The sequence below is a fragment of the Lampetra planeri genome, chromosome 54 (genome assembly GCF_965212315.1).
Source record: "Lampetra planeri chromosome 54, kcLamPlan1.2.h2, whole genome shotgun sequence".
In the NCBI taxonomy this organism is placed as follows: Eukaryota; Metazoa; Chordata; class Hyperoartia; order Petromyzontiformes; family Petromyzontidae; genus Lampetra; species Lampetra planeri.
Genome location: NC_136160.1, coordinates 3,733,867 through 3,755,625, shown reverse-complemented (window position 1 = coordinate 3,755,625; position 21,759 = coordinate 3,733,867). Strand labels below are relative to the sequence as shown.

General features: G+C 46.5%; 1 protein-coding gene and 1 long non-coding RNA gene across 2 annotated transcripts; one reads left to right on the top strand and one right to left on the bottom strand.

Annotated features, from left to right (window-relative positions):
• Nucleotides 1-1,104: 1,104 nt before the first annotated feature.
• Nucleotides 1,105-17,918, bottom strand: LOC144735250 (carbonic anhydrase-like). The gene is made up of 7 exons (XM_078617750.1): nt 17,765-17,918; nt 11,683-11,880; nt 9,360-9,478; nt 6,088-6,183; nt 5,531-5,593; nt 3,660-3,815; nt 1,105-2,148 (listed from the first exon to the last, which is right to left on the bottom strand). Exons 1-7 carry the CDS (start codon nt 17,796-17,798, stop codon nt 2,041-2,043), a joined length of 774 nt encoding a protein of 257 aa, XP_078473876.1. The 5' UTR covers nt 17,799-17,918; the 3' UTR covers nt 1,105-2,040.
• On the top strand, nt 16,510-18,076 carry LOC144735252 (uncharacterized). Its single transcript, XR_013588593.1, has 2 exons — nt 16,510-17,255; nt 17,426-18,076. It is a non-coding gene; the product is annotated as an uncharacterized LOC144735252 (long non-coding RNA).
• Nucleotides 18,077-21,759: the final 3,683 nt, after the last annotated feature.

Genomic DNA, 21,759 nt, shown 5'->3' with positions numbered 1-21,759 from the left:
AACACTCTTCTTCACACACGATTCTGCTTACATGCTGAGTACGGCCCACTCGCTGCCTACACTCCACACCCGACGCCTACACCCGTTAAGGTACGCGTCAGAACTCTGGCATGCACGTGAACTGTCTCCCATTATTCTTACCCCCCGGCACGGCTTCCCCTCGCCTGCCCCGGACGGGGGCTCGCCCATCACCGCCTGGTGACAAGGTGGGGCTCTAACCCTCTAGCCTTCGGCGGAGGCTGGGCTGTTCCCAACTGCAGGCACACGTTCCCATCTCTTATTAGCCGCACTCTACACACCAAGGGAAGGGTACTGGGAATTTCTAGCACTTACACAGGCTGCTCTATCCTGGCGCTAATTTCCCCCCTACCCTGGTTCCAACTTCCATCTTCACGGACTCCTGCTACACGTCATGGGTCCCCGCCTAAATACCCCAGGGGGACATGACGTCACCGTCCTACCCGCCGTGCACGCTCTAAATAAGTAGAACTTCTTTCGGTAAAGTCACGTAGAAGGGAAGTAATAAAATAATAAAAAGAAAACATAAAATAAAAAAATTCTCACGACGTTTCGGCTACAACGCAAGCAGCCGTCTTCAGGTGAAGAATGAGACACTACCAAGCTAGGAGCTTATATATAAGCTGTTGTCTATTCAAAGTTGCGCATTTCTCACCCCCCCCCTCGTCACACATCGTCACAAATGTCTGCCCCCCACCCCCCCAGGTGCGTGACTTCATTTATGGACGGCCCCTTAGCCAGAATTGTGAAGAAGTCTCCCGGTTTCCGTCGTAAATATGCATTGTATTTAAAACTAATACCAGTGAAGATGATTCCTCCAGTCTAGATAAAGTTAATGAAAAAGGGTCTCATATATAATGACATTAATTTAAATGTTTTCTGAACAGTTTTTTAGACGTGGATAGGCACATGAACAGGCAAAAGAACACGTTATCCACGATATCTCTGAGGCCTTAACAGGAAAAATAGAGGCCACTTATTGACGATTGTGTTGAGCTTTTTGTTGTTTCTGCACCACTGCCAACGCCGCAGCAGCATCACCACCACCATACAATTATCTTAAAACGAGTCACAACTCAGCATAAGTGAGTCAAACGTTGAGTTTATTTGATATTTATTATCCCAAAAGCAACAGTCGGAAGCGCAAACTGATTCGAGCAAACTGAAATGTGCTTTACAGAGTAAGCTATTAAATATTCACGGATCATTGGTGTTTAAATTATTCACTGTTACTAACTATTGTATTGTCAAAGTGGTTATCAGCCACTTTTCTTAAACGGCTCATAAAAAGAACACTAAAAAACTGAATAATTTAAACAGAATAATCACTGCGTTCGAAAATTTGATACATTCTGAATATTCAACATGTAAAGTTTGGCACAAATCTTCACGGAAGCGTGTAAGAAGGCATAATCACGGCATTTCACTTCGATTGATAGATAAAAGCACACATAGCAAACGGAGGCTGCCTCTGGATCCTGTGTTTTAAGTGCTGTGTGTTACATTTCCAGTCATCGTCACAAACTTTGGTCCCCCTAGCGGACACTTTGCAAACCAAAAATATGAACCAAGAAAAGACAGTCGGCCACACATTTTATGGGTTTGATAAGCTGAACATTTAAAAATGTGGATCTATTTTTTTCTACCAAAAATAAGTCGACACTTAGAATTGTTAAATATATATCTAGGTATAAATTGTGTGCCAACGTTTGTGCTTCTGTCACCGATGTTCAATCCTTAAAAAAATCATTGCATACCCAACAGGTAATTCACATAGATACTCATTCTATATATATGAGATCACCATCAGCCATAATTTATCTACTGCTCGATGAATCCCCCCTACAAATTTGTCAGCTATCTATATCCTACTATGTATATAATTTTAATGGCGTATTTGGCACAATTCCATTAGCAGGCGGACACAATTCCACAACCACTCGGCGCAATTGGCACAACAGCACAGGCGCGGTGACACACGCGGTGACACGCGCACACGGGACCCTGCGTCCGGCTGGATTTTCACTTGAAGGAGGCCTGCACCACGCGGCCTTTGAGAGGCTGCGTCGGACGGAAGTTGCACACCAGTTGGGAGCCGTCGCTCGCTTTCACTGAGCGGAATGCAGCCAGCTGAGAGGTAAAAACAAAACGAAGACGAAAGATGAGAGGCAGATACCCGCCCCCGTATAGCCCTTAACATACCAGAGGGCAAGTGGTGTTAGCGAGTAGCACGACACACGATGGTTTCTGTTGGCATTTTCGCTCCTTCCACAAGAGTCCAAAACACTTAATTTGTGGAAATTGGCCAAATATCCCGACGGAAGACCCTCCTGTAAAGATAATATTGAGATTTAAATTTCGATTTAAAGCTTTCGTGACTGCAGGGAATAATTGTCTTAGTTCTTTCGGTAAAGTCACGTAGAAGGGAAATAATATGACTTTGAGACCCCCTACCGCCTACACATTCCACGAGCAGTGACTAACCCCGTATCTGCATTTGTCATCAACATGCTAAATTATTATGTTGATATGTAAACTTCTTTGTCAAGGCTTTCTGCTCCTCCCACCCAGCTTAAAATACGCTGCCAAGCTTAGCAGTGTTGATTAGGCCGCTGTCTTTCCGACAGCTCTGTTCTTCACCTGAAGACGGCTGCTTGCGTTGTGGCCGAAACGTGAAAATGTATTGTTTTATTTTTATTATTTTTTATTTCCCTTCTACGTGACTTTACCGAAAGAACCAAGAATATAATATTGAGATTTAACGAGACTCCGACAACAATCGCCATTTGTCACGAAGTGGCGGTGACGTCACCACAGCGCTTGTGCCAGGTTACGTGCACGTTAAGGCGACGTGAAGTGTCGAACGCCCGCTGACAGGAGGTCACGGGACAGACCCAGGTGCCATGGGTTGACTGAGATGACCGGCAGATGCACCAACTTTGCCCTCTACTGTGCCAATTTGCTGTGTTTAGCAGCTCCCCTTGTGAGCGTCGCTCCTCTGCCCTCTGCTGTTGCTGGAGGAAGACTGCCTCCAACTGCTCAGTAGCGTCCTTCACGAGCCTCCTCCACAGATGCCGATCTTAGATCCATATCCTCTCGTACCACATCATTCCATCTATTCTCTAGCCCGTGCCGCGCCCGTTTGGCCCTCTATCCGGCCGAACAAAAGCTGTTTAGGCATGCGGTGGCTGAGCATGCGGGCTACATGATCCAGCCAGCGCAGCCTTCCCTGCTGGAGGAGCTCACCGATGGGACTGTACAGATAAGTGAGGCAAGCTTTTATTTTATTTTACCAGGTAAGGCCCACTGAGCTATATAGCTCTTTTTTGTTGTTAGAAGCGACCTGGCCACAAAGGATAGCTCAACGAAGTGGCTTATCATGTGGACATTTATAGCAGTTAAATACTCTAAAACGCAAGTCGATTCTAAATGTGGAGGGACAGACCGGAGAACCCGGAGAAAGATACACGCGACCACGAGGAGAACACGCCAACTCCAAATATACAGGCGTCGGTGGTCGGAATAGATCGTACCCACGACCTCCTGTATACCAGGCGAGGTGGTTAACATCTCGCCACACATTCAAGCACCCATGGTGTTCCCAGTACCCCCCCCACCCCGGGCCTGTATCGCTGTCTCACCTGCTCCTTGCTGACGGAGATCGGATCCTTGAGCACGATCCAGATAGCGCTCTCATTGAGGGGCGGGGTGGTCAGAGAGCCCAGGTAGGACCAGAAGTCCAGGGACTTGGGCAGGAGAACCGAGGGGTCGTAGTTCTTGAAGTCCGCCTTGGCACCCTGGAGTACAAATACATAAATAAATAAATACGGCACTCCGAGTGAGGTCGCTTGCAACAAATGTTTTTTTTTTAAATCCTTTATATTAAGTTCACTTGCTTGCTTGCTTAGGACCGTGCAAATCTTTCGGTCGTTTTTTAAACCACTTCCCGTGATCCAATCGAGCTGACATTTTCCACACAGACTCGTTGTGCGTGACAATAACTTTTCGTGAAAATTTGTTTTAAATTTTTTTTACACTTTTTAGGACAAAAATATTATATTTAATTACCAATTGCTTAATGGTTGCATGCAATCATCTGACCCATAGGTGGCAGCCATCTCAAGCCAGAGGACGAGAGGACTCTAGCCGCCACGCATATAAAGGATTTATAGTGAAAAACTTTGTTTTTACGGGTTAATTTTTTCACGGTCTTACCGTTAATGTTGGCTCAGGTTAAAATGCAGGCATCCGTCTATAATATTAATCCACCAAAACTCGAACACTCTCGATTTTTATTTTAAAAAAATTTCAGCAATGTAAATATTGAAATCACAATTATTTACAATACTTTTTACTTCGGGCTGGATGAAAACCTCCCCCATGCTCTGTCAGCCATATGGAGGTTGTTGAACCATACGCTGGACAATTGCACATTTCTGAAGGTCGGGGTGGCCCAGAATCAGTTTAGATATCAATCGCCGCTTGTGTTAGCCCTGGCTGGAAATCAAACTCTTGTTGGTGCATTAATGGCGCAGTGCAGCAAATAATTTCCGCCCACTGACTTCCTATGGAAGTCCAGCAGAGATCAAGTTGAGCTCATGCGTTCGAGATGTCATCTTTGCTGAAAGGGAAGCTCAGCTGGGAAGCTTTAAACGTTGATGAGTGAACTCTATAGTGAAAAAGACCCTAACTATCAAAACCGTACATAATATTCCTGATTGAATGTACCCGCTGTAGGTAGAGACTTAATCCAGTTCAATATAACTATGGAAGTGAAGTTATAGGTGCAGTCCTGCAATTGCTAGCTCACTCCGTTGCTGCCAGACGGGCCATGATACGGTATGTTGCCGATTCTTTCACGTTAATTACGATGAATAAACATACAAATAGACACAAATAAATATCATACTTTAAGAAGTTACTGTGTTTGCTCACCCGTACTTACCACTCCAATCTCGAAGACTCTGCATGGGGTGATGTACATACACGCAGTATTTTCATTGCTTAAGTTGTATGTAGTGTATAGTGTACTTTATATCATATTTAACACCGAAATCAAGCATGGCTACTTTATTTTTTGTCACGCCACATGGTGCCGATCGCCGGACCTGGTTACAGCCTTTGAAGCAGTTTTGCCGGTTTCGCCGGATCGGCCCAGCATCGCCGGATAATGTTGGAAGCCGGATAATCGCGCAGTGACGCAGAGTCGATTATCAATTGTATTACCATTATTATTGGATGGCGAAGGAATTTTGCTCGGAGCATTTCTATTCGTGAGCAGAGTTTGCTATTTTCTTGTTTTCGAACGCTTTCTATAAATTAAACAGCGATAACACCACGTCAACCAAAAACACATGACTGACGTTATTATTTGTTTGGTTGTTGCAAACCGGTGGTTTGTAACGTCTGCTTTCAGAAAACTCGACAGTCCACAATGCTCGTGTTCATTGACGTTGCCCGTGGGATTTTGGGATTGTGCGTCACGTGTCGACACATTCTGTCGTGTCCTCACCTTGTTCTCGATGGCCTTCAGAGCATCCGTCACCTTCTGCAATCCGGCGTTATTTGCGCCAACCTGGAAAAAATGTAAAATCCGACGTCAGCTTTACCGTTACACACTGAAGCTGAATATGAGAATGTCCAAGGGGTGTGCTTGTCCCCGACAGTCTGTTACAGGCTATGCAGTGGATCTTTGTATTTGTGAGTGTAGGTGGGTGAGGGTGGGTGAGTCTGGGTGAGGGTGGATGTGGTGAGCGGTAGTGTGGCGGTGAGCGGTTAGCGCGCTTCGCTACGAACCCGGCAACCCGAGTTCGATTCCCGCTCACGGCCACCAAAACCGGTGACGATTTTTTGAACCGGTCCTGGGCCTCCCCTAAGTCGACTCAGCCTCAAATGAGTACCTGGTGCGGTGTGTAAAATCATCGCCACTAGGGGGACAAATGTGATCAGGCATGGTGCTGGCCACCCACCCCCTCGTGTACTGTTCGGATTGTCATAGGTGCTCGCTAACAGCACTTGCACCAACAGTCTGTAAAGGCTATAGGGGGGATCTTTGTTCGAGTGGAGCACCTTCACGAAGGCGCCCAGCACAGCCAGCCCATCGCTCTTGTCTTTCGCCTCGTCGAAGCTCGCGTACTTGACCGCATTCCAGTGCACCAGGTGGAGCTGCAACGGAGAGACACGGGCGCGGTGAGCCACTGCGTGGCGGACGGGGCCACATGGGAGGTGACGCACACCTGTCAAACCCTTATCAGTGCCTTATTGCATACCAATTCAGACCTTATTGGTCGCCCCGTGCGCCTTCTAAATCTCAACGTTTATCCTACAAAGTCCCATCACAAGGGAGAAATACAAAGGAACAGAGGAAAATTATGTTACTAAACAATTAGTTTTTGTTGCTCGTATTGAAACGGCTGTAACGCCGTATGGGCCTGAAAACTCAATTTCCCTGTACAAGAACACGGGGTAAACCGTACGGGTTGACAGCTATGAGACGTCATGGTGAAGTGTCCTGGCATGTACCCGTGCAGCGGTGTGTCAATACCACTGCTGGATGAGCGCCTCCCCACACCAAGGCCGTAGCCATGGAGTCAACATTGGGGGGGGGGGGGGGGCAAATCTTCCAGGGGGTCTGGGGGTCCCCCCCCAGAAAAAAAAATCTCAATTTGAAAACTCATTTCCTGCCTAAAATATTCCAAAATTCACTAACACATGGGATGGGCTTTTAATTTATTTTTTACAATAATGTCTAATAGTGTATTGTATTACATTGCTGTGTTTTTAAAATTTTACCTTTTCTTGTTTCATTGTATGTAATGGCAGAGATTAGGGATTAATAAAGTACAACCATAACCACAATCATATAAACAGAAATTTATTTTATAGCAATATATTGGGGAGGACATTTTGAGCATATTTAAATATTGGGGGGGGGGGGGGATGTGTGTCCCCCAATATATATTATAATTATGGCCTTGCCCCACACCCACCGCGTGAGTCTTGGGGGGTTCGTCAAAATGTTCTTAACCACGCTGATCGATAACTGTGGGGAGCATAGACTGAGCTTAGAAGTGCAGTCCAGCTGTGGATTTTTGTTTGCGACAGTGACACTCTCCGATTCCCACTAGCCCGTCCTCGCGCGCGATGGCAATATGCTCAGTTTGCTGAATGCCAATGTCGAGGTCTGCCATCCATGAGAGGGCATTGGGGGACAGAGAGTTTACTCTTTGGTTCTTTCGGTAAAGTCACGTATAAAGATACAATAATAAATTCAATAATAGCATACTACGACGTTTCGATTGCAACACAAGCAATCATCATCAGGTATAAAAGAAATAGCAACACAAATCTAACCAGAAAACTATAGACAGACATATAAGCAGACAGATATCACAAAGATACATAGAGAGAGAACACGCATTGGCACACAGAGAGACGTTCTCTCTCTATGTATCTTTGTGATATCTGCTATGTCTTTTATACCTGATGATGATTGCTTGTGTTGCAATCGCAACGTCGTAGTATGCTATTATTTAATTTATTATTTTATCTTTATACGTGACTTTACCGAAAGAACCAAAGAGTAATTCCTGCAGTCACGAAAGCTCCAAATTAAGATTGACAGAGAGTTTGTGTTGAGCGTTTGTTGGTCACCCATCCCAGGACTACGCAGCAGGCTTTAGCTTCCGTGAGACGATGGGTTCTAGTCCCCTCAATTGCAGTCGTATGGTTGTGAACACAGAATACAGCATCAGAGTATTTGTGTTGAAACTTGATTTGAAGCTTTCGTGACTGCAGGAATCCATACTCTTTGGATCTATCGGTAGAGTCACGTAGGTAGAAAAAATATCAGATCACGACGTTTCGATCGCAACACAAGCAATCGTCATCAGGTGGGACAACCACAGCAAGAAAAAATAACTGCGATCGAAACTTCGTGATCTATTACTTTTTCTACCTATGTGTCTTTACCGAAAGAACCAAAGAGTATTTGTTGACGCTGGAAGAATCCGACGAGCTATAAAGCTCTTTTCCCACATATGTCCAGTAGGGGCGTGTGAGAACGTCACAACAACAAACAGGACAACAACACGAATGGAGTGCAGAGTAGAGAAAACGTTAGCAAATCACTTAAAAACTCTGTAAATACAACTTTCGATTTAAAGCTTTCGTGACTGCAGGGATTCATCTTCTCGGTCCTTTCGGTAAAGTCACGTAGAAGGGAAATAATAAAATAATAAAAATAAAACATAATAAAATAATTCTCACGACGTTTCGGCCACAACGCAAGCAGCCGTCCTCAGGTCTGACGCTGTCTCCCGGCAGACCTGGTTTTCACCGGAGGACGGCTGCTTGCGTTGTGGCCGAAACGTCGTGAGAATTATTTTATTATGTTTTGTTTTTATTATTTAATTACTTCCCTTCTACGTGACTTTACCGAAAGAAGCAAGAAGATAAATACAACTTGTTTTAACCAGGAAATGCCCACTGAGCTATTGCAACACTGACCCCAATCCATTTTATCTCTGTGTATATAACAAAATTAACTATTATTATGACGTTTATCTTTTAAGGAAGGATCTGGATATGGGAGGGGGGGTGTTTGGCCAACTTCTTATGGTGTTGCGTGAATGTGTCACACAGGATCCCATATACACAGTGACACATAGGGTCACAGTGACACACAGGTACACACAGACACAGTTGCACACAGTAGTACAGACAATATTGCAAAGTGTCCCACAGTGGTACAGACAGTGACACAGTGTTACACAGTATCACAGTCACACAGCGTCACGGGCAAAGTGACATGCAGCGTCACGCACATGGTGACACACAGAGTCACACAGTGACACACACACAGTGACACACAGAGTCACACACAGGGACACACAGAGTCACACACACAGTGACACAGGGACACACACACACAGTGACACACAGTGACACACAGAGACACACACAGGGACACACAGAGTCACACACACAGTGACACACAGGGACATACACACAGGGACACACACACACAGTGACACACAGAGTCACACACAGTGACACACACACAGTGACACACACACAGTGACACACAGTGACACACAGAGTCACACACACAGTGACACACAGAGTCACACACACACAGTCACACACAGAGTCACACACAGAGTCACACACACAGTGACACACACACAGTGACACACACACAGTGTCACACAGTGACACACAGAGTCACACACACAGTGACACACAGAGTCACACACACAGTGACACACATAGTCACACACATACAGGGTCACACACAGAGTCACACACACACAGTCACACACACAGAGTCACACACGCACCTCGGCCGAGTAGGAATTCCCATCCACGGTGTGCTCGGATCCCTTCGCGTCCGAGGTCCCCCAGTGGAAGTGGAACTGCTTCAGCTTGTACGGGTTGGCGAGCGGCCCCCCACTCAGCACTGCAAAGACAAAGATCCCCCGCTTGTATCGCCTTCGACAGACTGTTGGGGCAAGTGCTGTTAGCGGGTAGCACCTATGAATGCCGGCACCACGCCCAGCCGCCTTTGTCTCCCCAATGGTGACGTTTACGCATCGCACCAGGTGCTCGTTTGAGGCTGAGTCGACCTAGGGGAGGCCCAGGACCGGTTCAGATAATCGTCACCGGGTGTTGGTCGTGAGCGGGAATCGAATTCGGGTCGCTGGGTTCGTAGAGCAGCGTAGCGCTAACCACTACACCCACCGCTCCACCGCAAACAACAACAACAACAACTGCCCTTCGTTACTAAGTGGCGGTGGTGTCACCATGGCGCTTGTGCCAAGCCATGTGCGCTTTAAGGATGACAGGAGGTCTTGCCGGGGACATTAATAGCCGCAGTTTTTTGTTGGGTTAGTTAAGTAATAATCCAGCACAGTTGACACGAAAAGTCCTCCCTTCTTTCGGTATTGTGAGGTATCCTTCTTCCTTTCATTATATGTTCTGGGTTTAATAAAAAAAAATGAGGTGGAAAGCATGCCCGTCGGTGAATAACTAATCATTATCTTCTTGGTTCTTTCGGTAAAGTCACGTAGAAGGGAAATAATAAAATAATAAAAATACAACATTATAAAATACATTGACTTTACCGAAAGAACCAAGAAGATGAATCCCTGCAGTCACGAAAGCTTTGAATCGAAAAAAAACCTAATAATTAATCTATCTCTATCATACTCTTTGGTTCTTTCGATAAAGTCACGTAGGTGAAAATAAAATAAAATGAAATCAACTAAAAACAACTAAATTTAGTTGTTTTCATTTTTATTTTATTTTTCTACCTACGTGATTTTACCGAAAGAACCAAAGAGTATGGATCCTTGCAGTCACGAAAACTTCAAATCTAGAATTAACCATCTCTCTATCATCTCCACCGCTATACAAAGACACCACGCGCCCATAGAGAGGATGAGATCGTGCTAATATTTTCCCCAATTAATCTTTATCTAAGCGCATAAATGCCCATTTCGTGACCGGAACTGCCGACGATGAATGACGGAGGGAAAGTGTAATCGAGTCCAAACTTTACGAATGTTATAAAGCGTGGCATTGTGTGTGGTGTATAGAACGTGATCAAATCAGCCGCTGGCTTCGCCGCAATGTGAAGCAATATCCGTAGGAGAGATTGGTTATCGTTCGCTGTGCTCTCATTGTTCTATTTAAGAGTCCAGTTTATCTCATCCGTTGGCCGCGCTCCAGGATACGTCCGAGGATTCAAAAGTAAGAGCTTGGTAGGCAGCCCAACTTTGGCCGCATGGATATTGTGAGCGCTGCTGCATTTTAAAAAGCGTATGCACGTCTTCTTGGTTCTTTCGGTAAAGTCACGTAGAAGGGAAATAATAAAATAATAAAAATAAAACATAATAAAATAATTCTCACGACGTTTCGGCCACAACGCAAGCAGCCGTCCTCAGGTGAAGACCAGGTCTGTCGGGGAGACAGCGTCTGTCTGTAAAGTCACGACAGACCTGTTCTTCACCTGAGGACGGCTGCTGGCGTTGTGGCCGAAACGTCGTGAGAATTATTTTATTATGTTTTATTTTTATTATTTTATTATTTCCCTTCTACGTGACTTTACCGAAAGAACCAAGAAGATGAATCCTTGCAGTCACGAAAGCTTTAAATCGAAATTTAGCTTATGCACGGTGAACTTCTTTCGCACCGTACGTAGTCAACCGTGCTGATCGGAGGTGTGGGCGGGGGGGGATCAACAACATAAACACACGCACACTGCGTGGTGTTCGCACGACGCATCTTCGCCGTAACATGGTTCTTTCATAAGGGGACATTCTTTCACAGGACGCGGTTTGTGAGCGGTCGACGACGAACTACTTTCTCGAGCTGCAGTACGCGGAGGGATAAAGTAACGCGGTGGTGCTCGTATTCACCACCACAGTGCATTGCGTCTCTTGAAATATTGAGTTGGGTTTATTGTTGTTTTAACCGAATTCTAACAAAAAAAATGGCTCTTGTTATTTTGTTTGCCTGCCCCTGGTCTAGCGGCAGGTAAGTTTGCCTTTAGGCCGATAGTCCCCTCCTGCAAGCCAGCCGGCTAAGTAATGTTCCAGCAAAAAGAAACCGATTTAGAGAAATCGAGGCAGGCAATGATAAAAAAAAAGAACGCTCGCGTACCACTGCTGTCGCCGGAGTCGTTGTAGTCCACGGAGAAGGAGTGACCGCTGTTGGAGATGCTCATGGAATCGGCGCCGGAGTAGCTCACGGAGAGGGCGCCCAGTGCCGCGTCGTAGACGGCGCTGGCTGGCACGATGTCGATGGGAGACTGACGAGACCCATCGGCGTTCTTAAAATGCTTGCCCCACACCTCGGGTCCTGCAATCATCGCACGGTCATCCTTGTCTTTAATCCGAGACGATTATAGACGTCGTGACACAAAACCGCCTGCATTTATTTCTGCCAACTCGACACGAGCCCGGTACATTGCCGCTGGTCACAGAAGCAGAAGATCGGACGCGGCCGGGGGCGAGCTTGGTGAAGAGGGGCGGATTGGGCTCGCGGCCCCACGCCCAGGTACGGGGAGACTCGAGCAGAGAGAAGTGAACGTTTATATGGGGGGAGGGAGCGGCGAGGGGGGCAACATACAAGTTGTAGTGTAATAGCGCCGGCTGGTGACGAAAAGCAGCAACTGCGGTGTAAAAACAGCACACACGCTAGTGACCGACAGCATGCACGGTGTGTGTCGGCAGAGTGTAAGAAGTCGGGAGGGGTCCATCTGGAAGCCCCTGGATCCTCCTAGTGGGTTCGAGAAGGGGGGCGTCGTCTCTGTCATCCCTCGATGTTGCGCTGCTAGATAGCCTGCCAGCTGCCTTAGTTCGTTAGCGCCGCCGATGCTGGACGGCTAGTGTTGTGTCGGCTAGTGTGTATCGTCGTGATCGTGTGTGTTAATAAAAGAAGGTGCCTCCACAAATGTCGTCTCCTAAGTCCTGCACTGCACAAGTATAGGGGAGGGAACGGTAATGGGGAACGTACAATTATAAGGGAGGGAACGGCAATTGGGAACATATAATTATAGGGGCAATGGGAAAAATACAATAATAGGGGAGGGAACGGTAAGGGCGAACATTCAAAACAGCATTATTTGGCATCCCTTTCTAGATGTGAAGTTTTCGTGACTGCAAGGATCCATACTCTTTGTTTTTTTCGGTAAAGTCACGTAGGTAAAAAATTAAATGACTTCTTGTCTCGTTGTCTGGGAGGCGGGGGGGGGGCACACGAAAACGCATGGGAGGAACGTGACGCATTGCGCCATAAGATCGGAGAGCTGTGAGTGGCTTTCCCTTCGTCTAGAGACGGGTTTGTGGGTGCAGCCTGGCGACTGCTTGGTCACTCTGAGGCGGGTGAAAGGGCTTCCGGGAGAGGGAAACTCAAGGACGCCCCGCTCGAGGGTGTTTGGCCTACTCATCCGCACTGAGCAGACGTGGTGGGAGTGCCACACACTTTAACCCACCTCGCGTGACCTGCCGAACAACTTAACCACAGATTTGCATTGTTCGCTAGATGGGGGGGGAGGCGGATGTAAGAAACGCGTTGGATCGAACCGGTGATGTCCAGTTTGCAAATCCAGTTCGCAGTGTAATCTTTTATTTTATTTCATGACAGAGGACGGGAATTAGGCTGGAGAGAGGTTTATCCTTTGAGTCTAGACTGTGGCTCTGTTGTGAGTCTTTGTGAAATGAGTTTCGAATGATTGGGAAACACACCGTGACTATCATGTAGCTTGATGCCAGTTTTAATGGGAATATTGAAATACCAATTCAAAGCAGATTATCATATGTCTGGGCGGACCTCACTCTTCGAAGAAAGACATCATCAGTAGAGGTCACGATTAAGGGTCAGGGTACAGGTAACCCCACACTAATTCAAACAGTGACATAATTAACTGACTTATGAGGTTTCCCGTGATATTAGGTAAAGTCAATTTCCTGAAACATATTTTGCACGCGTGTTTATAGCTCAAAGATCACTTGATACACGTCACCTAGTTTGCGTTTGGTTACATTTTTGCCTGTTGCGAACATGCCGTTAAATTAGTTTGACTGAATAAAATGCGAATAAAATCAATTATAATATGATTCAGATTAAGTGACACTCCAGGATTAGCCCCCAGCTGTGCGATCAGAAGTGCAAATCGTGTCATTGTTAAGGGGGCAGAGTTGGGTAAAGACGACTTAAGTCTAATTATTACCCTCGCAAAAAAAACTGCCAATAAGTGTTACGTGTGCGCTGTATCACGGCGCTAAAACGTATTTACCTATTCCTGGCCATTTCGTTAAATGTTTAACTACAGGTGACTTTTAAACCGACCAATTTAAGGTGCCACTCAATAGCGATAAAAAGTAATAATTCTGCCCGTTTGAACCACGTGCCCGCAATTACCGTGGTCGTGCAAAGTCCCCGGGATGGCTCCTATCGAGACTTTACCACTCGCCGGGGTCACGCAGGATCACGGTCGAAAGACCCTAAAGGAGTGGTTCTTAACCTTTACTGCAGCCCTGCACCCCTTAGCTTCTCAATCGTAATGTTTTTAACAATATAATGTTCATAAATTCATAGGGGGTTTGATGAAACAAAGTAAGTTGTATTTCGATTTAAAGCTTTCGTGACTGCAGGGATTCATATTCTTGGTTCTTTCGGTAAAGTCACGTAGAAGGGAAATAATAAAATAATATTTCCCTTCTACGTGACTTTACCGAAAGAAAGAATATAAAGTAAGTTGTACTTACGTGCCCGTGATTAATTTGTGTTTTCGATTATTTACCTTCGAAATAAAAATCTGCCCGCGTCTCGCACCCCCCCCCAGAAAGGGCATCTCCGCACCCGCACCCCAGGTTAAGAACCACTGCCCTAATACATTCGCAGGCGACGCGCTGTGTCTTTAACGGGCTGTTTAGGCGACACGTTGGACTGTCTATGCAGGCCCCTGATTGTTAGGCCAGGGCAGGGCCAGCAGCCTAGAATTTGACCCCGAACCACAAACCCTCCCCGCCCCCCCCCACATAGTCTGTGAAACTTTGTAATGGTTGAAAAGCAAGACTGTGATACACCCAATGTGTAACTTGGATATGAAAACAACAGCGTCATTACGTGTATTAATTAATGGCAGTTCTGTGCCTGAAATTCAAATAAGGTTTTGCACCTTGGTAAAATAAAAAAACAAACACATAAATGCCACTTTGATTTCACACCGCGGTGGGTGTGTTAACAAATACGACAACGCAATGCGTTCGTCTGCTTCACGGTGGCCGCTAAATATCGAGCGACGTTCTTGGAAAATGAGCAGACATCGGGTGACGGCGTCACGGGTCCAAATTAGTTCGATGATTTGAAACCAAACAGCAACATCGCAGACTAATGCCCACGACTTGCAGGCTGGTGTTGTGCTTGCCTTGTGTTGCACAGGGACAGCTGCCATCGGGTAAGGGGCGCCACGGTCGTGGCAAGATGTTAACTACCTCGCCTGGTATACAGGAGGTCGTGGGTTCGATCCTGACCTTGACACCTGCTGCTGTATATTTGGAGTTTGCGTGTCTCTCTCTGTCTCCCCCCGTGGTCACCTGGATTTTTCTCCGTGGTCCTCCGGTTTTCCCCCTCCATATTTAGAATCAACACGCGTTTCGAGTATTTTAGCGGCTCTCCATTTCAACACGATAAGCCTTTTCGTTGAGCTATCATTTGTGGACAGGTCGCTTCTGAAAAAGCTATTTAGCTCAGTGGGCCTTACACCTGGTGAAATGAAAAAATATATTTTGTAGTTTAAGGGGGTCCCCTGAGGCTAAACGAACTGCGCTCTGTGAAGGCCTGGCTCCAGTACGTCTGGAATCGGATTGGAGTTGGGGGCACCACAACAGTGACATACTGCTAAGCAGCAGAGTGAACTTGGGTGGAGTCAAAGGGGGCATTTGGTTGGCCACAGCTGACCCTAGGACCCGCCTGGCCCCAACCTTGCCTGGCTCCGAGGCGTTGTTAATGATTTAGCTTTACGATTCATACACTGTATCACGTAAAACAAGCAAAACAACGACAACCTTGAATTGTAATAACCGAGGTAACGAACAATGTGGTGTCAGAAATGGGTGGTGGCAAAATACGGTAAAGAGAAGGAATTGGATTTACAAAAAATGGCCCACAAAGTTGGAATCGTCCTTGGTGGCCACCCTGAACACTTAAACCTGGGCTGGGTTTTTAAAATAAGTTGGGGTATTTGTCTTGTTACAAGGTGCCCCCACTGAGGGTAACAATTGGGAACTCCTGGATATACCGTGCAAGCCTACACCGAGCAGTGCATAACCACGTAAACGAAATAATAGTTACTTTACTGAAGATGTCATTTTAACAAGGGCAACAGGTACAGATTTTTTTTGTGTTTAATGGTCATTCCCCCCCCCCCCCCGGTACCTCGGATTAGCGCGGTTGGATATGTACGGTGCGAAACAGGTTCGGCATACACACACACACACACAGCAAACCTACATTGATACACGCACGCACGCAGGCGTTAAGCACACAATAGTCACGCAAACAATAACACCCAACGGAGGTGGTCAGAATCTCACAAAAGGCGAAAAAAGTTGACGGTGAAGGGAATGTGATTCCAGCAGCTCCGCCTTGATAGCGGTGCCAGTGGCCTTACCGTGATGGGGCACGCCTGAGGCTGCCATCACTTGTCGCTAAACATAACATTTTTTTTTGTTTGTCAAAAAGGCCGATTCGTTTTCCTTTGACAAATGTAAACGTTTGACCTCTCTCGCTCTGTGCCCTACCGCCGCCGTTGGTTTGTGGCCTCCGCAGGCTTGGAGCACCGCGTGTGGTTCAACGGTACGATATGTTTCTGGAGTGTAATTGTAACAAATTTTATTTGACCTTTCGCTGGAAATTACATCCAGATCTTAACGACAGCTCAGCTAAAAAAAACTAATCAATTGTAACAAAAACATCCCACAAGGCAACTCGATTCGATTGTCACGGTCGAGTGTTGGAGGGTCACAGCGACACGATCCAACCCGATAGTATCCAATTATAAATAATAATTTTGCTCGCGAAAGCCAGCTTATAAAATGCTAAGGTTACATGTCATCCAGAAAATTCATAATCATCGCCATCCATTAGACTTTCCACTGCTGGATGAAGGCCTCACCATGTCATCGCCACACTTTCGTCTAATCACAGAGCGCCACACTTTCGTCTTCCCTGCCGTTATTGTATCGTCACTTTTACAAAGGCACGTTTATCTATCTAGGCTGCAAATATTGTACCAACGCTATAATTGGTCGAGAGTTATTTAAAATATAAAATGACAAGGTGAAGCAATGTTTCTGCAGCCACCCTTTTTCTTCAGAAACTGAGAGATCGGAATGGCAGATTGTGACTTTCAGTGGCAGGCTGCTGCGGTATTGTCTATTTTAAGACAAACTGGCCCCTAAGTTTTGCCTTCCCTCTCGATCTGCTCGCAGAAGGAGCCAATATGCGAACATATGTTCACTCTATTTTTTCAATTGTTGGGTTTGGTGGTAACGTTATTCTATCCCCTCTGCCTTTACACACAGAGAATAGGAATCTGTATTCATACTGGTGGAATCCGATGAACTATGAAGATCTTTTATTAGAGGTGCCCAGGTGGGGCACTGGGTCAGACATTCACAACAACAAACAATACAGAAAACACGATGGGAGTGCAAAGCATAGGAAAGGTAAGCAAGTCACTAACATAACCAACGCAGTCCCTGAAACATTTTTTTCTCACATATTCACACCTGTTATAAAATGTTTTTATAATAGAGTGTACTCATAGTTAATGAATGCCAAGTGTGTACGTTTTCCAAACATAATACCATATTATCTCCCCAATTTGAATGCTCAGTTCCTGCAGAAGAAGAAGAGGACGCGTTTGGCACGTGGAGCGAAACGTCGGACATCGTGCCGAACAAACGGGCGGCGACAACGCGTAGCACACGTCGCATGAGGCGAGACAAAAACAAAGATCCCCCGTAGCCTTTACAGACTTTTGGGGCAAGTGCTGTTAGCGAGCACCTATGAAGTTTGGCACGACACACCGCATTGGGTACTCATTCGAGGCTGAGTCGACCTAGGGGAGGCCCAGGACCGGTTCAGATAATCGTCACTGATGTTGGCCGTGAGCGAGACGCACACGTACACACTAACGCCAATGTGTTGTGACCGTGGGTGTGTAGAAACTTACCGTTCTCAGAACCGTAGCCCCAGTGTTCGCACATTGTCGCTGAAGAGAGCTGGTGGAGAGTGGTATCAGATAAGGTTTACGAGGAGTTCTCAGCAGATCGCTTGTCTGATGATCTTAGCTTACCCCAAGGAGCGCCTTTTATAAGGGCCATCGCACACACACACACGCACACACACACACGCACACACGCAATGGCACGCCTACCCGCATACATGCAAGTGTACTTACACACTCATGCTTAGACGGAAGAAAATGACACACCGATCGCTCTATTCATGCATGGTGTACTAAAATTGATCGTCTTTCGCACGAGTACATTTCTGTATGTGTGCATTTGTTTCCACGCGTGTGCGCGCGTGACATTACGAACTGTCGAGTATGTTACAGGTGCATGCATTGGGGTACCCGTCTCTTTCAATACATACACAGCTTGAAGTTCACTGGCATTTGTGACATCTCAAATCCACACTTCTGCCCAGTTGTCCGGTAATTGTCTTTGGACAATTAATTAAAATGTCCTTCTGCAATGCGTAAACCATAAAAATACATAAATATATTATTTATCCAAAAAATATAAGATATATAAAATATTACCAAAACATCAAACAACTAAAACGGTATCAAATATTTAAGCATGCTCAAACATCCACATGCAAGTTAAGTAAATGTAAATGCGCATGCATAATACATCTAAGCATTATCCTCCTGTCTCGGGTACTCATTGAGGTTTAAGCAGTGCAAACAACGAAAGTTAAGTGCAGGCACACTATTTTATTTATATAATTGTCAAGAATTCATCAGCAGCCGTAGGAGTTGGAGATTGATTTTTTGTGTACATGTACTTTGCATACACGGGGGGATATTTGTCGAGGCGCGTGTGTGCGACAAAAAAAAAGTTTGGATAATTTTTTTTTTACGGAAGTCTCGGAGTTTGGTTCACAGAGATGGAAAAATGGGCCGCCTGTCCTTGGGCGTGGAGGTTAAAAGCCGTTGGCGTTGAGAAAGGAGGTTGGCGCGTTCCCCACCTTTGTCTTCCCAACGTCGCCGACAGCAGGACTGCAAATGTGCAATATCATGTCCTCGTGGCACTTTTAGCGGACGTCTTTTCCATCGCTGGGAGAGGAAAAAAATAAAAAATAATCGGAAGTGAATAAGCTAACTGTAAAATTCAAAAAAAGTTAATTTTTATATTCCCTACAAACTATTTATCAACACGCTGTAGAGTTTTCGATTATATATCATGCGTAATATTTTGCCACCGGGATGTATAATTGCAATGTTATGGTTTGGTAGACATGCTGCGATGGTGCAATGGCTTGGTCACTGGACTTGCAATCCAGAGGTTTCTGGTTTAATCTCCTGGCGCGGCAGTTAAATCCCACCGCCCTTGTCCACCCATCGGTATAAATGGGCACACCACAAATTTGTCGATCGGTAGGTCATGTGCGGCCGGGTAAAGTGTGGTTACCTCCACCTATTTCAAGACTTTTGACCAGCGTGGAAGAGTAGGCCAAATACCCTTACGAGGGGGCTCTTGGGTGCAATGGTGGCGAGATGTTAACTACCTCGCCTGGTATGCAGGGTTCGATCTTGACCTTGTCACCTGTATATTTGGAGTTTGTATGTTCTCGCCGAGGTCACATTGATTTTTCTCCAGGTCCTCCGGGTTTTCCCTCCACATTTAGAATCAACATGCGTTTTCATTATTTGGCTGCTATACATTTCCACAGAGTGATAATGCACTTTCTTGAGCTATGATTTGCGGCCAAGTCTCTTCTGAAAAAGAGCTGTATAGCTGAGTGAACCCTACCTGGTAAAATAAATGGTTTAGTTTTAGAGCTCGCTCTAGCGGAGGCAAGTGCAGGGCTGCACCTTTAACGCATTTCATTGTTTGACTAAGCCGGCTCAAAAACGAACCCCACCTCAAAATTTCTGAGTGCTGCGGTTGAATGTGTGAAGCATTTGACAGCGGCCAGCATCGGCACCCTCGGCCCTCCAGTGAATCATCGCCATCGATGCCATCGCACTCGCATCGCATGTTGGATGGGTCCCAACGCGGAAGCCACTTTCCCCGGCACGCACACTCTCCGATCCGATTGTCGTAATCCCAGCGTTGTGTGGTTAGCACCGACCGCACGCAAGTCCTGTGGTGCCGGTGGTCGCTGGAATAAGCGAAAGTGGCGAGAAGCGTGGCCGCGCAGCGACACGATTGTGCGCCATGCCCCTTCCTCGAGGCATTGGTGTGTGTTGCTCGCCACGTATGTACGTACGTACGGTGAACTTCTTTTGCACCGTACATGGTCAACAGTGCTAATCGGACGTGCATGGGGAAGGACAATAAACTAAAGACAAAAAGCAGGTCTAAAGAGATGAGTTTTCAGTCGAGATGATTTAAAAGTGCATAGCTCCAGTGGCTTCCTAACATTGGAAGGAAGAGCGTTCCAGACGGCCGTTGCTTCACTCATTCCCTGGTATATACTTGCTATGTTTGTGGCATTCAGCTCACTGGAAAGAAGCTAACGTGGAATGATCACATTGATGTTTTCTTCTGCCGCTCTTCCTGCCATGTGCCCGGACGTGCATGGGGAAGGACCAATCCGATTCCAATGTATACTCACGGATGCTAAAAGCTGTTAAGTAGATGACGACAATGAATCTGCCCGTGGACTTACGATTCCCCTTTCACTGCTCAAGTTACAAATGCTTGGCTTAGTTACTATAATGGTTCGTGGCCCGTGCATTAATGTCACCAAGGAATGTACGCGCATATCCAGTATATGCATGCACGTGTACACACAATTACATGCGCGCACACACACTGAAACTATAAACATGTGTTTTTATTTCACCAGGTAAGGCCCACTGAGCTGTGTAGCTCTATTTCAGAAGCGACCTGGCTACCTTGAATAATAGTTCGACGAAGTGGCTTATCATCATCACGTGGAAATTTGTAGCAGGCAAATACGTCTAAACCCAAGTTCAAGTTCATTTATTAGGTATAGCCCTGTGAGCAATTCGGCTCTTGAATCGGGTGCAACCACAACAAACAAAAAACAAAAACATGAACAAAAAACATCTTAAAGTGAATATGTGACTAAGTGCAAACAGAAAATCCAAGAAAAGACAGCAAAATATTGCAGAAAAAAATCACCGTACACGTTGATTCTAAATGTGGAGGGAAAAACCGGAGGACCCGGAGAAAAATCTACGCGGCCAAGGGGAGAGAGACACGAAAACTCCAAATATACAACAGCAGGCGTCAGGCTCTGGATCGAACCCGCGACCTCCTGTATACCAGACGAGGTAGCTAACATCTCGCCACCGTGGCAACCACACACCCTTTTACAACAACAACATCCACCGTTGGCCACTAAGTGGCGGTGATGTCACCACGGTGCTTGTACCAGGCTAGGTGCACCTTCAGGCTATCACGTGAAGAAGTGTGGAAGGGTCGCTGCTGGAAGGAGGTCACGAGACAGACCCACGTTTTATGATTTGGCTGACCGAGACGACTGATAAATCCAGCACCTGTGCTGCCCACTGTGCTAACTTCCTGTATTTTATCCGCCCAACGCTCTGCTCGTTGTTGTGAGTGTCACTCCTCCGCCCCCACTCCCCCATAAAGTCCGCGCAGGCTGTTGCGGTAAGTTGGGAGGCGGTGGGGCCCAACACCACCACCACCACGCCACCACCACGCCCGGCCACCTTTGTCTTCTCAGTGCATGCCATTCACACATCAGACCGTGTAGTCATTTGAGGCTGAGTCGACTTAGGGGATGCCCAGGACCGGTTAAGATAATTGTCACTGGGTGTTGGCCGTGAACGAGAATCGAACCCGCGTCGCCGGTCTGCGGTTCGCGCGCTGCGCTACGTTCTCGGTGCAGCGCAGCGCGCTCACTGCTACCTTACCGCGCTCACTGCTACCTGACCGCGCTCACTGCTACCTTACCGCGCTCACTGTTACCTTACCGCGCTCACTGCTACCTGACCGCGCT

What these genes read in the sequence shown, in the direction of transcription:
- LOC144735250 (XM_078617750.1), bottom strand. Translation starts at nt 17,798, where the DNA reads ATGTGCGAACACTGGGGCTACGGTTCTGAGAACG. An exon ending in GGAATTCCTACTCGGCCGAG is followed by an intron (nt 6,184 to 9,359) that starts GTGCGTGTGTGA and finishes TCTCCGTTGCAG; the next exon opens with CTCCACCTGGTGCACTGGAA. An exon ending in TGCTGGGCGCCTTCGTGAAG is followed by an intron (nt 5,594 to 6,087) that starts GTGCTCCACTCG and finishes CATTTTTTCCAG; the next exon opens with GTTGGCGCAAATAACGCCGG.